Source organism: Triticum urartu, chromosome 6A, assembly GCF_056163025.1.
Source record: "Triticum urartu cultivar PI428250 chromosome 6A, HENAU_Tu73, whole genome shotgun sequence".
Taxonomy (NCBI): domain Eukaryota; kingdom Viridiplantae; phylum Streptophyta; class Magnoliopsida; order Poales; family Poaceae; genus Triticum; species Triticum urartu.
In genome coordinates, this window is record NC_141878.1 from 201,968,954 (window position 1) to 201,983,185 (window position 14,232).

At 42.5% G+C, this 14,232-nt stretch overlaps 2 protein-coding genes across 2 annotated transcripts; one reads left to right on the forward strand and one right to left on the reverse strand.

The window, feature by feature from the left end:
* The first annotated feature begins 2,380 nt into the window (after positions 1–2,380).
* On the forward strand, positions 2,381–5,549 carry LOC147964752 (uncharacterized). Its single transcript, XM_087527902.1, has 4 exons — positions 2,381–2,392; positions 4,698–4,853; positions 5,105–5,311; positions 5,439–5,549. Exons 1-4 carry the CDS (start codon positions 2,381–2,383, stop codon positions 5,547–5,549), a joined length of 486 nt encoding a protein of 161 aa, XP_087384028.1.
* A 2,855-nt stretch (positions 5,550–8,404) lies between these two features.
* On the reverse strand, positions 8,405–10,807 carry LOC147964753 (protein FAR1-RELATED SEQUENCE 5-like). The gene is made up of 4 exons (XM_087530145.1): positions 10,757–10,807; positions 9,768–10,261; positions 9,326–9,663; positions 8,405–8,778 (listed from the first exon to the last, which is right to left on the reverse strand). The coding sequence occupies exons 1-4, from the start codon at positions 10,805–10,807 to the stop codon at positions 8,405–8,407; spliced, it is 1,257 nt and encodes a 418-aa protein (XP_087386271.1).
* Between the last annotated feature and the right edge of the window lie 3,425 nt (positions 10,808–14,232).

Here is a 14,232-nt window from a genome sequence, read left to right on the forward strand (position 1 = left end):
CTCCGGACTAGCGTTGGGCTGTTCCAGGAAATGCAGGATGCTCATTGCAAGCCTTTTGAAGATGAGGCAAGTGTTGTTGTGAGACAGATTCAGAGGCAGGATTCTGTTCATTCGGGTCGTGAAGGAGGCCACGTGGAGCATACCAAAGAGGTTTGCACTAATGTTCAATGTTAAATGTTAGGTTTCAGTTATTACTATTTGTGGTCATAGGCGAGCGTTGTTGATTTGATGTGTCATAAACTGTTTCTTTTTAGCACTAGTGTTCCTAGGTGACCTTATCTTTTTATTGAACCTGAACTTCAACTTCTACAGCACCTGAACTTCTATCACTTCGATGACTGGCCCTTTTTTGTTCCCTTTTGTATCTTAGAGTAGTTTGATATCTGACCTGCTATGTTTACTCTATTTGGACTTCCATTATGTGTCAGTTGTGATAGCTGACCTTCTTTGATTGTGCAATCTGAACTTCTGCTGATTAGGTATTTGTTTTCTAAATGATTTTTATTTATTTCTAGGCTATTCATGATGATGCTAGGGTTGAGGAGGATGTTTTACCTGCGCATGAAGATGCTCCTGTGCATGAGGCGGCCCCTATGCATGAACCTGCTCCGGCTAGTGGCGTAATAGTTGATGAGGTTCATGGCAGTGAAAATGAGGTACCATTTTTCTTGTCCATTTGTCTTGTTGCCCCTGAGACAGACTTGCTGCTCCTGTGCATGAGGTTCAGTCAGCCCTTTGTAATGACTTTCTGTTTCTTTTTGTAGCAGCAGAATGATGATGTTAGTGTTCCTCGAGAGAAGGTTGCAGACATGTCCGTCTCAGGCACCGGCTACTCCGACGGGGTGGTCCTAACTGAACCTCAGTCGTCCATTGTCGCCGAGGTTTCAAATGCTGAGCAGGGCAAGAAAACTGGAGACATCATTTTGGAGAAAGATGCTGTTGAGTCTGCTGTTGAAACTGGTGGTAGTGCTGCTGCAAGCCCGGAGAAGTCTCCTGCAGCAGAGCCATCAGTTGATGTTAATGCTGTACAGGCACAACCAAAAGTTTTTCTTGTTTCAGATTCTCCAACTGCTCCAGCTGCTGCTGGTGTCCTTCTTGACGACGCTGCAACGTCTGCTGGAGATGACGATAAAGATACCGAAAGCGATAGCTATGGAGAGGAGGTTGATCATTCCAGTGCTGCCACTTTCTAGGAAAGGATCCATGAAGAGAGGAGCATGCTTCTCTCTTCTTTCCCCATTCCCTTCCCTCTTTGTTCTTTGGTTTAGTCCATGATATCCCCTGTGAACTGCCTATGTGGTCTAAGTTGAACTTCTGGTTTTGTTGTTTGTCGTGTGGGTTGTAAAGAATGTTAAGTGAACCTGTTTTCTATGTGAGTGGATGTTTGTAATGCATGGGTTGTGATGTCTATGATGCTGTGTTTTATCTTTTCTGATGTAGCAGCTGAGATGTGCTTATGTTTTGAATGTTTGTGCTTGAATGTTGGTCTTAATTGAAACTGTCGTGAATCTATGTGCTTTGAGTTGTTAATTGCTATTTTTTTGGTGAGTAGATAGCGACCTTGCTGTCGTGCGAAGAAGGTTGATGACTTTTATTACAGTGTAACTAGGCTTAGGAACGACCATTCCAAGAGGTGAGTGCAGCTGCTCAACATTTACATCATCCATGTACCCCCTATGAACTGCCTGTGGTTTCATACCTGAACTTCTCAACTCTATGTACCTGAACTTCTTGTTTTTTTGCTTCTCTGGCGCTGAACTTCTGGCCTCTTTTGTACTGTACTGCCTGTTATGATATAGCTGAACTTCTGTGCTAACATGTGTTATGAACTTCCTGAGTTCCTGCTGCTTAACTTGTTTTACTTTCTATTCGCTTGTTTTAGATCAATGATTATGTTCCAAAACAAGGAGTGTGAAGCTTCTGTTCAAGAAGTCGCAATATCTTTTGGTCCTCGCGGAATGCTTACATATAATGTGGCTGAGTGTGCAGTCTATTGTCTACGTGCAAAGTACCAGGGATCGGATAAACTCATCCTGCCGTATTGGGTTTGTGTAAGTCAACCATACATTGATTTCTTTTCTGTTTTGTTCCTTACCATTTTAGTTAAAACTTGTTCGTCTCATTTTTGTATTTTTTCATATGTTGGTGTTGTCTGCATTATTTTAGGACAAGATTTTCAGAGGTCATTTTGATTCCCGTGTGAGGAAGTACTTCATGGCGAGTGGTCTAGATAGCATGGATGCACATGATTTGGTATGCAATATCTTGTTCTTTGCCTCTGTATTAGTTTTGAAGTGTAATCCACTGTGTTAATATTTGTTTTATTTTTCTTTTGTACCGTTCTGATATTAATTCTCATTTTTTAATGATTCGTGTGTTTATGATGCTTCAGGTTGTTTTCCCTACTTTTGACCCGCCTGAGCTTCCTGCTTCCATGGGTGGTGTCGGTCATTGGGTGTCGGTGTTCCTTGACCTGAAGAATTCAAGGTTCCATCTTCTCGATTCCTACTATGGACCAAAAGATGAATGTGCGGTACGCCTGTTTCGACAGATGACCGACAACATCAAGAGGCTTTGGAAGGATGCCAGCAACGACAGGGAGACACCCTTCAGTCCTATTAGCATCGACAATTTCCCTATGGATTGGATTGATGTCCCCCAGCAGCAAAACAAGTATGAGTTCGACTTTTTCTCTTTATCACATCTGTTTAACTATAGTTGTACTTAAGCTGCGACGTGTTTAGTTCGTTGGCTTTGTTTTTTCTGTCCTAACAATATTTCTTTTACTTCGTTTGATGGCAGTATCGACTGCAGATTCTTCATGCTTACGAATGTTAATTCATATCATGACGGGGTTCTTGCAAATTATTCCATGAGAATATTGGGGATATCAGGAAGACGTGGCTGTACTCAATCGCTTCTTCTAACCTGTTTGAGACAGACTTCCAAGCTCTATTTGGCTACTACACATGTAAGTATTTTGGAACTTGTACTGGTTACCTGCACTGCATCTTTTTATTCTACCTGAACTTCATATTTTTCTCTGAACTTGGACTTCTGCTTGAGGTCTGGCTGGGCTGCTGGTTTCGGAAGGAGATGAGCATTTTCTTTGTACATGAACTTCATTTCTATCTTTTTTAATTTTGCTTGTGTGTTTTGTTTTTCTTAAATGGACATGAGCATTTTCTTTTATAATTGAACTTCAGAGATGATGCCTTTCTATGGTTTTGTTAGCTGTAGTTGAATGATTTACAGTTCATCAGTTTATCTTGAACTGTGTCTCTGGTTGTGCCTGAACTTCATTTAGTTTTTTACTGCAACTAATTTTTTAGGTCAGCTTGAGTAGTAACCATGTCATCTTTATTAGTTGGACTGCACATTGTGATGTTCCTGAACTTCAGTTGTATTTAATGGTGATGTTTTCTCTTCCTTTTTTCTTTGACAGTGGAACCGTTGGAGATGACCGATTACCACTACTCATTCCTCGGGTCACAGGAATACCAGCCTAGGGAGGAACCGATGAGTACAGCTCCGATTGGAGATGATAGACCTCGGACCCTTATTCCTTCCAAGTTGGGGAAGCAGGCTGGTGGTATTCGTGGTACTCCAAAAACCCCTTGCTACAGGAAGGCTGATGCAGTCGAAGCAGCCGAAGCAGAAGTGATTTCGTCCGATGATGATTTTGAGAAGATTGCTTACCCGAAGAATGCTAAATGTGCTGCTGGTACTGTTGCTGGTAGAGGTGGGAAGAATGTTGTGATCACCAGGAGGAAACCGGCAGTTGAGTCTGGGAACATAACTTCCTCCAAGAGAGCATCAAGATTGCCTTTGAAGTGGCGTTCTCCTGTCGCTCCCCTGAAAAATACAGTTACCCTCATCTATCTGAGGCCCGGAAGTTGAAATAGTATGTGTTGAGTAAAGACGGTCTGGAGAAGTATTCTGAGTGAGTTACCCTCATCTGTCACTCCCTTGCCTTGGAGTTGTAGTGTCTGAACTTTTGTTGTTGTATTGTCTGAACTGCCGTTGTTGTAGTATCTGAACTTCTGTTTTATGTCTCCTCTTGCCTTTTGAGTTATAGTGTCTGAACTTCTGTTTGTTGTTGTATCTGAACTTCTAATATTTTTTTACCATCCTATTGTATTCTGCAGGACAAGCTACTGCATGTTTACAATCCCTGCGAATGTGATTGACCTCACAGGACGTGTCCTTTATACGCTTTTTAGTGAAGGGCAGCAGATGGAATGAGACATAATGGATTATCTCATAAATTTGTGGAAGGATAAGCCGGAGACCTCTGAGATATTCACTAGTGCTAACAGGGTTGTACTTAGTCCCTACTTCATACAGGTTTTAGTTGTTTGCACCCCTATCTCCTTTTTTGCCTTAGTTTTGTTGTAGTGGCATTTGGGAGGTGTTTTAATTGTGTTTTTTGTCAATGCACAGTACTGCCTGGAGTATGATTTCTTCGGTGCAACAGTTCCAAAGTTTGATGCAAAAAAATCTGCTGGTCTCCTCCCAATGTTTGTTCGCAAGGAAGAAGACCTTCTTAATGCAAAGCTGGTTAGGCATAACTCTTGCTTTTTTTAATTTCATGTGTATCCTTTTGCTGAGTTTGTCAAGAAAGTTTTTGTTCATGCCGGTTCTTCAGTACATATGCTTTTATAGTTTGTGTTCATCGGTCCTTTCATTCTTGGCAGGTTTTCTTGATTCTATTCAAGCCAATTGGCACAATGGCGCACTATAGTGTGTATGTGTTCAATAGATTTCGTGGGAGAATTGACATCCTTGATTCACTTTCCTACGATAATATGCAAACGTCGCGATCGAGTTTCCATGGGGACTGCCAAAATATCGTGAGTGTTTCTTAGCCTGAACCTCCTTTCACATTCTCTTGTTTGACACGAAGTTTATTATGCCTTGTGTTGACAAAATATGTTGATGTCTCTGTTTTGGTAATACTGCTTGAACTGACTGTCTTTAGAAGTTGAACTTCTGCTATTTTGTTTAGGTGGATCTTATGCAAGTGCCGCTTTTTTATGTACCTGAACTTAACTATTTTGGTCAACATGTTTTTGACTTCATCTAATTTTGTTATTTCCGGCAGATGAAGAGATTTGTTGGGTTGCTCGAGGAGGTGTACGGCAAGGCTGCATACAAGGCGAGCAAGCAGCCTAACTGGGTGACTATTGCAAAGAGGCCGACTTTCATTGATGTTCCGAAGCAGAAGAGTAATGATTGTGGTTTCTTTGCCGTGAAGTTCAGCTCTTCGTATGATGGCGATGAGATTGTTGAAGATTTTGGTGATGTGGAAGTATGTTCTGTCTTTGTTCTTTCTCATCATCCTTTGATTATTCTTGTGTGTTTTTGCTGAGACGCTCCTGCTGTGGTTTTAGATATCCGTTACTAAACCATCGTTTTCACCTTTGTTTTGTTTGCAGGCTGCTGCAAATGACTGGAAGGCTGAGTTCATGCACACTCTGATTTTTAGTGAGAAGAATAAAGTCGTGCGTTCAGAGCTCCCTAAAGAGATCCAGTGCTTTGGCCCGTGAATTTGAAGCATTAGTTTCATCTGTAGATTTGATTTCGTACAGATTTTTAGGTTTGATAATGATTGGAACAATTCCATAAAGATTTGGTTGTAAGAATGTTTTTAGTGATTTGTGTATCTATAGGTGCAGCACTATTACTTATGATATTGTGGACAAATCCATTTGGTGTGAAGAATGATTTGGCTTTGTGAATTTCAATGTACTGCGTCGTTTTTCAGTATCCATGTGTTGAATGTTTTTGCCCCAATAGATGTACCTGAACTTCTGCCTCGATTTTGGTTTAACTGCTTGATTTTTTTGTGTTGTTTATTTTCGGGCTCGCAACATATGATCGTAGACTTGAACTTCTGCTTTGAGATGTGGCTGGGCTTCTGGTTTCAGATGGAGAGGATATTTTGTGTTGTGTAATGTATTGGTAATGTTCAACCCAACCAATATGTATGCTTTTGCGTAGAATCTATATTTGTTTTTTTGTGTTTTTTTCAAGTGCGAACGTATTTCATATGTAAATCTGTGCAGAAATATTGTTGACGTTTCTTTATATTTTGTCGGCATTGTACATGAACTTCTGCACGTATCCAAGCAGAACTTCAGATTTGAACGCGTTATCTTAGGCTTGCTAACCTTAGTTTATGCGGTGAAACTTTATTTTTTAAGCATATTTTTTTCCTACATCGATTTTATATACCAGAACTTCTTCTATAAGCTGACCTGAACTTCAATACTATATGATTATTTGCTGGTTGCACTTTTATGGAATACAACACGAGCACCTCCTGCCATAATATACCAGGACTTCTGCAGTAAGCTTACTTGAACTTCACAGTATATGTTTTTCATGTTTGTTCTTGCTTGCACTTTCATGCAATACATCACCAGCAGATCACTTCATCCCATAACATACCAGGACTTCTGCAGTAATATTACTTGAACTTCACATTGTATGTTTTTCATTTTATTACTGCTTGCTCTTTCATGCAGTACATCATCAGCACAGCACTTCATCTCATAACATACCAGGACTTCTGTAGTAATACTACGTGAACTTCACAGTGTATGTTACCAGGACTTCTTTGAAAGTTCAACAATAAAAGGGGATGACATATATTCTGGACATTGACATGACATAAGTTTGCATTGTGTTAATTGACCTATTCTAACTGTTCATCAGCCTTGCGCTCCTCCTAGGCTTTGGTTGTATAGGTTTTTGCTTGACATGTACCTCTTCCTCTTCATCTTCCTCTTCATCGTCCTCTTCCTCTTCCTCTTCATCATCCTCTTCCTCTTTCTCTTCATCATTCTCTTCCTCTTCATCTTCCTCTTCTTCGAAGGTGTCTTCGTCTTCGTCTTCCTCTTCCTCTTCCACCTATTTCTTGTTACTAGCTCTGGGTTTTGCTTTCTGTTTCTTCTCTGGCTTTTTGCTTGTCTTTTCAGCATCTGCTTGCTTCGGGCATGTTCTTGCATTATGTGGTTCATACTCCTTGCATATGCTACAAAGTCTGGTGCTTGCTTTCTGTGGGTGTGGTCCCTTCTTTTGTTCCGTAACTTTGGGTTGCTGTTTTTGAGATTTGGGTTGCTTGACCTCCTCGGCATTGTTTCTTTCCAAGAGTGTTGGACAGGTCAGCTTGTTGTGTCCCACAACCTGGTTGCACACACTACATTTCCTGTGTCCAAGTGGCACTCCATTCTCATCGAGCACCATGACTCTTCCTGCAGGTGGTACCTTTATTTGCGCTCTCTTGTCACTTTTCTTTGCTGCAGTAATTTTCTTCCTACCCATTGTTTCAGAATACAGCGGCAGTTTCATCGTCTCTTGTTGTCGCTGCTCCATTGATTGGCCATCACCCTGCTTGCATTGGTTGGCTTCAGCGGCGGCGTTGAGCATTTCAGCTGCATAATAGTGAAGGTCATCTTCAATTTCAGCGTCCTCTTCAGCCATCCTTTCGTCAGCATCCGCTCGATTTGCTGAATGTATTGCATCAAGCTCTTCCACGAGCCTCTTGAGAACATAGTAGGCTCTGTCATACTGTTGGTCACATCTCATCGCTTTCTTGTTAACCATCAAATTTAGCTGTAGCAAGATGTCTTGCTTCGATAGCCTTGAGCTGCCATCCGATGCGGTTGTGTTGTAGTCCCTTGTATCAAAGGTTGGCTATAATTTTGCAGTCTTTGTGTACCGTTTGAAGATATACTTGTTTGGAATTTTGTCAGGCTTTAGGTAGTCCAGTATGTTCATGATGTGAAGGCAGAACAGGCCTGCATTCTGCGATGAATGCAGAATACATAGTTTGTGAGCCAGCAATGAGTTTCATAAATTTTGATATGATACTACTAGTCTAGATATTTAATGAGTTTGTTTTCCCGCTCACCTGTGTGTGTCCAGAGCTTGCATTCACACTCGTATATTTCATTGTCTGGGTCAACTACAACCTGGAATTCATGCTTTGACCAGGAAAATCTTTCTTCATCATCATGGCCAGGCTTGTTGTGGTAGTACACAAGGTACTTAGTGGACTCTGATGTATGCTTTGCGCGAAATAGCGTGGCCTTTCTCATCCTCTTCCTCATCTCGGTGTACACGGCTCTCGTGTACTTGATAGACATGTCTTCCTCGTAGCCGTAAGTTGTCTTTGTCACAGGATTGGTCTGCACATGTCAAAAAGTAAGATATTAGTCGAAGCAGAATCATGGGTTTCATTTTCTAAAATTCAAAGCGCACATGTTGAAGGTAAACAGAACATGATGGTGGTGTTTTGTACTTGTCATCATACCATGCTGCTCATTGTTTGCTCGTTCTCCTTCTGCATCCGAGTTTGTATGCAAGCATTGACCCACCTAGCAAACTTGTGTAGGTTCTAGGTCCCCTTGACCAACCCTTTCTTTAGCACGTGGTTCATGCTCTCGCTTCGTTGTGTGGAAGTCATTCTAGCATAGAAAATGTTCTTGTAATATGCTGAAATCCACATCTTCCTATCACTCCAGAGCTGCATCATCATCTGGTCGTTCTCCAGGTGGTACTTGTGCACGAGTTCAACCCAGGCATCTTCAAACTCCGTTGGCATCAGCGGCCAGTTCAATATAGCTGTGAACTCCTCTTTGAATGTTTTATACTTTTTGTACAGCAACGCGAGGTATTCCCTGTACTTCTTCAATATGTGCCAACGGCATAGCTTGTGGACGGTGTTTGGAAATGATTGTGGTATAGCTTTCGCCATCGATGGGCACTGGTCTGATCGAATTAAAAAAATGAAACTTGATTCTTTTTTGTACTGATGGTGAACTTATGTTGCACAAGTAATTGAACTTCACATCTAGTAGTATGGCTATCTAAGAATGTCACATGTATTTTTTTCCTACAGTAGTGTTGCTGAACTTCTGTGGTACGAGTGCTTGAACTTCACAGTTAGTAGTATGACAAACTAGTAGTGTCACACTCAAAATTTTTCTTACAACAGTGTTGTTGAACTTTCTGTGGTAGCAGTGATTGAACTTCACATAAATAACTATGTTTTTCTGAACATGATACGTATTTTTATCTAACAGCTTCGTCCTTGAACTTATATGATTCATGTACTTGAACTTCACATTCATAACTACTTTTTTTCTAAACATGTGATGGATAATTTTGCTTTCTTGTATTGCTAGTTGGACTTATGTGCTAACAGTGGTTGAACTGCATTCTTTACATATTTTTCAGAAAAAACAAATGTACCCAATCAACAGAGACCCATAGACTGAAAAGATGATGAAACTTGAGGAGTTTTTTTTGAACTCACCTGTTAGAATGCAAGTTGGGTGCTTGTTGTTCATGCACCATAGAAATGTATCGAACAGCCACTTGAATGGCTTTGCATCTTCATCTCTTATGAGGGCAACAGCAAATATCGTTGACTGCAAGTGATGGTTTGTTCCAACAAACACTCCCAGGGGCATATGAAATCTGTTGGACTTGTAAGTCATGTCAAATGTTACGCAATCGCCGAAGTCTTGATAGGCTCCTCGGCAGCTTGCATTGGACCAGAAAATGTTTTTAATTGACTTGTCCTTGTCTTTGACGAATGAAACAAGTTTTAATACATCATCCAAATCATCTTTCCTTGCATTCATGGCTTTCCTGCAAATCACACGCCAACATGCATTTGTTATTTTTGCTATCAAAGGGGTTTTGAGCTAGGATGCTATTTTTACATTGCAGCATGTGGGTGTTTGAATACGTACTGGTTTAGTAGGTCTCGTCCGGTCATGCTTAGGAAGTAGCTTCCATCTTCATTTTCAGATAGCGTGGACATGATTGTTGTGTGCTTGACATCATGGTACTGCAGGAGCTTTACATACTCCAGAATAGTGGGGTCATAATTCTTGTGTGAGTGCAAAAATACTAGCATGTCATCAGTTTGCATGAGCTGGTGATTATGATTGTACTCAATGTCCACTGCCACGCATGTGTCATCCTCCTGCACCTTCACCCTCATTCTTGCATTGCAGCCCGTCCTCTGTGATGTTTTGTGTCGCTTCCTGTTGGCCTCTGAAACAGAAGATGTGTGTATCCCTTGGAAGGCGCAAACAAAATACTTGTGGTTGTCATTTCCACCCGTCTTCCTGATTCCAAAACCAGCATGCCTGGCGTATCTGTTATAAAATTCCCTTGCTTTCTCTACATCTTTGAATCGCATCTTTAGTCTTGGTATTAGATAATCCGGTAGATCCGGCGTCTGCAGAAAAAGAAAAAAAATAATCCAAACAGCACGTTAAAATGCAGTTTATGAACTTGTTATTCTGGAGGGAGCAGAAAATGTGCAGATAATACAAGATGCGTATATAAATATTTTTTGTTTCACTTACGTGCGTGTATGATTGCAACTCCGCCGGTGTCGGCTGCTGTTCCTCTGGGATGGGGCATGGTGGAGTAATCATAGCAGGATGCAGCAGTGGATCGCGAGGAGGAAGTAGGGCTGAAGATGGCCTCTCTCTTGTTTGCGTCCTTTTTGCTTGTGGTGGTTGTGGAGGTATTGCGATCCTGGTCTTGGTTTGCTCTTTTGTTTTGTGAAGCAATCCATCTACCTTATGCCCCGTAGAATTCTGACTTGTAGCAGCAGCAGGATCAAATGGTGGTAGTGTGCAGATCACTCTCCTCCGTGTGTGTGTTGCTGTTGGATTTGTCCTAGGATCCGGTTTAGTTGCTTCGCTTTGGCATTGATGAGGCACACCAGGATAACCTTCAGAGTTACAAGCAGGACTTGAGCTAACCCCTGCTCCATCGGCGTGCTTGGGAGCCTGCTTGTGGATACAAAGAATCCATGGGGGATTTCCGGCGTCACCCAATTAGGTGGAGGCGCAAACCTGTGCGGATAGGGCTGTGACCCAGCATCTTGGAAGTATCCGTGTGTTTCGGGTGTCATCCATTTTTGGTCTGGAGCAGGTTGGTAATGCTGTTGGTGCGTTTGAGGCGTGACCCATTGAGGGGGTGGTGCAACGCGTACAGGCTTTGGATTGTGTACTTGCTGCTAGGAACTTCTAAGCTTCTTCATGCGTCTATCGTCTTCCTGACATAAAAGAAAAAAATCTGTATTAGCACACAAGTTATATCTGCATATACCTTTGTAACTGAACTTAGCATTATTCACAGCCTGAACTTCTCATATATAAAGTGGTGAGAGCTATCACACTATGCACTGAGCTGAGCATCTGCCGATGCCTTTGTACCTGAACTGAGCCCCCTTCACAGAATGAACTTCACACCATGTTTTTTAATTCTATAGTATTTGATTACTTATATGTACCTGAACTTAGCACTCTCCACAACCTGAACTTCTTGTTTTGCAAAGGGGAAATACTGTCTACAGTTAAAAAACCTGAACCTTCATGAAGTTTTTGAATGGTTGGACTGCTAGTGCATACCAACCTGACCTTCATGTCATATCACATGCATGTTCTATTTTCCTTCTATTTTTTTTGCACAGAACCACACACATACCAACCTGAACTCTAGCACACTTACTAGTTGAACTTCACATGGCTTTTGCACATGTGAATGTGAATGCAGGCAGATTTTTATAGTGTTTGTAGCCTGGACTGAGGCTCACATACTACCTGAACTTCACATGCCTGTAAGCAGGCAGGCAGATTTTACAATGCTGTTTTGTAGCCTGGACTGAGGCTCATACACTACCAGAACTTCACATGGTTGTAAGCAGGCAGGCATATTTTAAAAAAGCTTTTTGTAGCCTGGACTGATGCTCACACACCACCTGAACTTCACATAGCTGTAAGCAAATAACAAACCAAAGGAAGGAAGAAGTTCAACCATACCCTGGCTAGAAGGTCGGCATACCTTTTTCCAGCAGCTGATAGGCCACCTTGAGAACAATTCGTCGTGGAGGTATGAGACGAATTCGATGGCAATCCATGTCTTGCAAGGGGCATGAAGTTCATCTGCACGAAGCAAGAAGGTCAGAGAAGGAAATATTGAGGAAGAAGGCAAGCTCAGGGAGGAAATTCATATACCGTTCTTAGATTTGAAGGCGCCGCCGATGCGGCCTCCACCACCGAGATGCTTCCTTGGGTGCGCTGTTCGCCGTAGGTTGCGCCTTGGCCGTCACGAGCACTGCCAAGCCGTCTGGCGGTGATGATGGACCGAGGATGAGGCTTCGGGAAGTCCGAGGCGGCCGTTCGTCGCAGAAATCCGGCGGCTTCGCCGGCTCCGGCGGCTCCAGGCGACGCGGGCTCCCTCGCGCCGGCATCCGCTGTCGCTCGCTCACCCGCGCCGACGGTCGGGCAGGAGGTGGAGTTGGAGGGGGCGGAGCTCGATCCAGTCGGCCAGGATCTGGAGAAGGAAGGGAGGCCCTGGATCCGGCGGATTTTCGGCGACGAATCACGGCGGAGATCGAGGGGAGGAGCGGCGAGGAGGGGGTTGGGGAGGGGCGGCTCGATCGAGATCGGGGTCCAGGTGGGATTCTGTCGGGATCGGGGTCCAGGTGGGATTCTGTCGGGCTGGGCCTGCAGTCCAGGGAAGTTCGGGAACCTGTCTTCGGGCTCTATATAGGGCTGCTGTGATCCAAATAGTTATTGTAATCCTAGGATTAGAATAGTGCCACTCTATATAAAGGATAATAGACACGGGGGCCATAGGTTTCACTACTGGCTTCTCTCAAGATAACATAAGTATTACCGTGGGTGAACAAATTACTGTCGAGCAATTGATAGAAAAGTGCATAATTATGAGAATATCTAGGAATGATCATGTATATAGGCATCACGTCCGAGACAAGTAGACCGAAACGATTCTGCATCTACTACTATTACTCCACACATCGACTGCTATCCAGCATGCATCTAGAGTATTAAGTTCATAAGAATAGAGTAATGCATTAGGCAAGATGACGTGATGTAGAGGGATAAACTCAAGCAATATGATATAAAACCCATCTTTTTATCCTCGATGGCAATAATACAATACATGCCTTGCTGCCCCTGCTGTCACTGGGAAAGGACACCGCAAGATTTAACCCAAAGCTAAGCACTTCTCCCGTTGCAACAAAGATCAATCTAGTAGGCCAAACCAAACTGACAATTCGAAGAGACTTGCAAAGATAACCAATCATACATAAAATATTTCATAGAAGAATCCAATATTGTTCATAGATAAACTTGATCATAAACCCACAATTCATCGGATCTCGACAAACACACCGCAAAAAAGAGTTACATCAAATAGATCTCCAAGAAGATCGAGGAGAACATTGCATTGAGATCCAAAGAGAGAGAAGAAGCCATCTAGGTAATAACTATGGACCTGAATGTCCGAGGTAAACTACTCACACATCATCAGAGGGGCCATGGAGTTGATGTAGAGGGCCTCCGTGATCGATTCCCCCTCTGGCGGAGCTCCGGAAAAAGCCCAAAGATGGGATCTCTTGGGTACAAGAGGTTTGGGCGGTGGAAATAGGGTTTCGTGGTGCTCCTGGATGTTTTCAGGGTATATGAATATATATAGGAGGAAGAAGTAGGTCGGTGGAGCCATGAGGGGTCCATGAGGGGGAGGGCATGCCCAGCGAGGGTAGGCATGCCCCCTGCCTCGTGGCCTCCCCGTTGGTTGCTTGACGTCCAATCCAAGTCCCCTGGATCACGTTTGTTCCAAAAATAACTCTCCCGAAGGTTTTATTCGTTTGGATTCCGTTTGATATTCCTTTTCTGCGGAACACTGAAATAGGCAAAAAAACAGCAATTTGCACTGGGCCTTGGGTTAGTATGTTAGTCCCAAAAATAATATATAAGTGTATAAATAAGCCCATTAACATCCAAAACGGATAATATAGTAGCATGGAACGATAAAAAATTATAGATACGTTGGAGACGTATCAAGCATCCCCAAGCTTAATTCTTGCTCGACCTCGAGTAGGTAAATGATAAAAAACAGAATTTTTGATGTGGAATGCTACATAGCATAATTCTTAATGTAATTTTCTTTATTGTGGCATGAATGTTCAGATCCGAGAGATTCAAGACAAAAGTTTAATATTGACACAAAAATAATAATACTTCAAGCATACTAACTAAGAAATCATGTCTTCTCAAAATAACATGGCAAAAGGAAGTTCATCCCTACAAAATCATATAGTTTGGTCATGCTTCATTTTCGTCACACAATAATGCTCTCATCTTGCACAGCCCCGATGACAAGCCA

Excerpts from the sequence above, each read along its gene's own strand:
- LOC147964752 (XM_087527902.1), top strand. Across the intron at positions 4,854-5,104 it reads ATGGGGACTGCCAAAATATC|ATGAAGAGATTTGTTGGGTT; the intron begins GTGAGTGTTTCT and ends TATTTCCGGCAG. Across the intron at positions 5,312-5,438 it reads AAGATTTTGGTGATGTGGAA|GCTGCTGCAAATGACTGGAA; the intron begins GTATGTTCTGTC and ends TTTTGTTTGCAG.
- LOC147964753 (XM_087530145.1), bottom strand. The coding sequence starts at position 10,807 with ATGGAGCAGGGGTTAGCTCAAGTCCTGCTTGTAACTCTGAAGGTTATC. Across the intron at positions 10,262-10,756 it reads TAACTCTGAAGGTTATCCTG|ACGCCGGATCTACCGGATTA; the intron begins GTGTGCCTCATC and ends CTTTTTCTGCAG. Across the intron at positions 8,779-9,325 it reads CCCAACTTGCATTCTAACAG|ACCAGTGCCCATCGATGGCG; the intron begins GTGAGTTCAAAA and ends TAATTCGATCAG.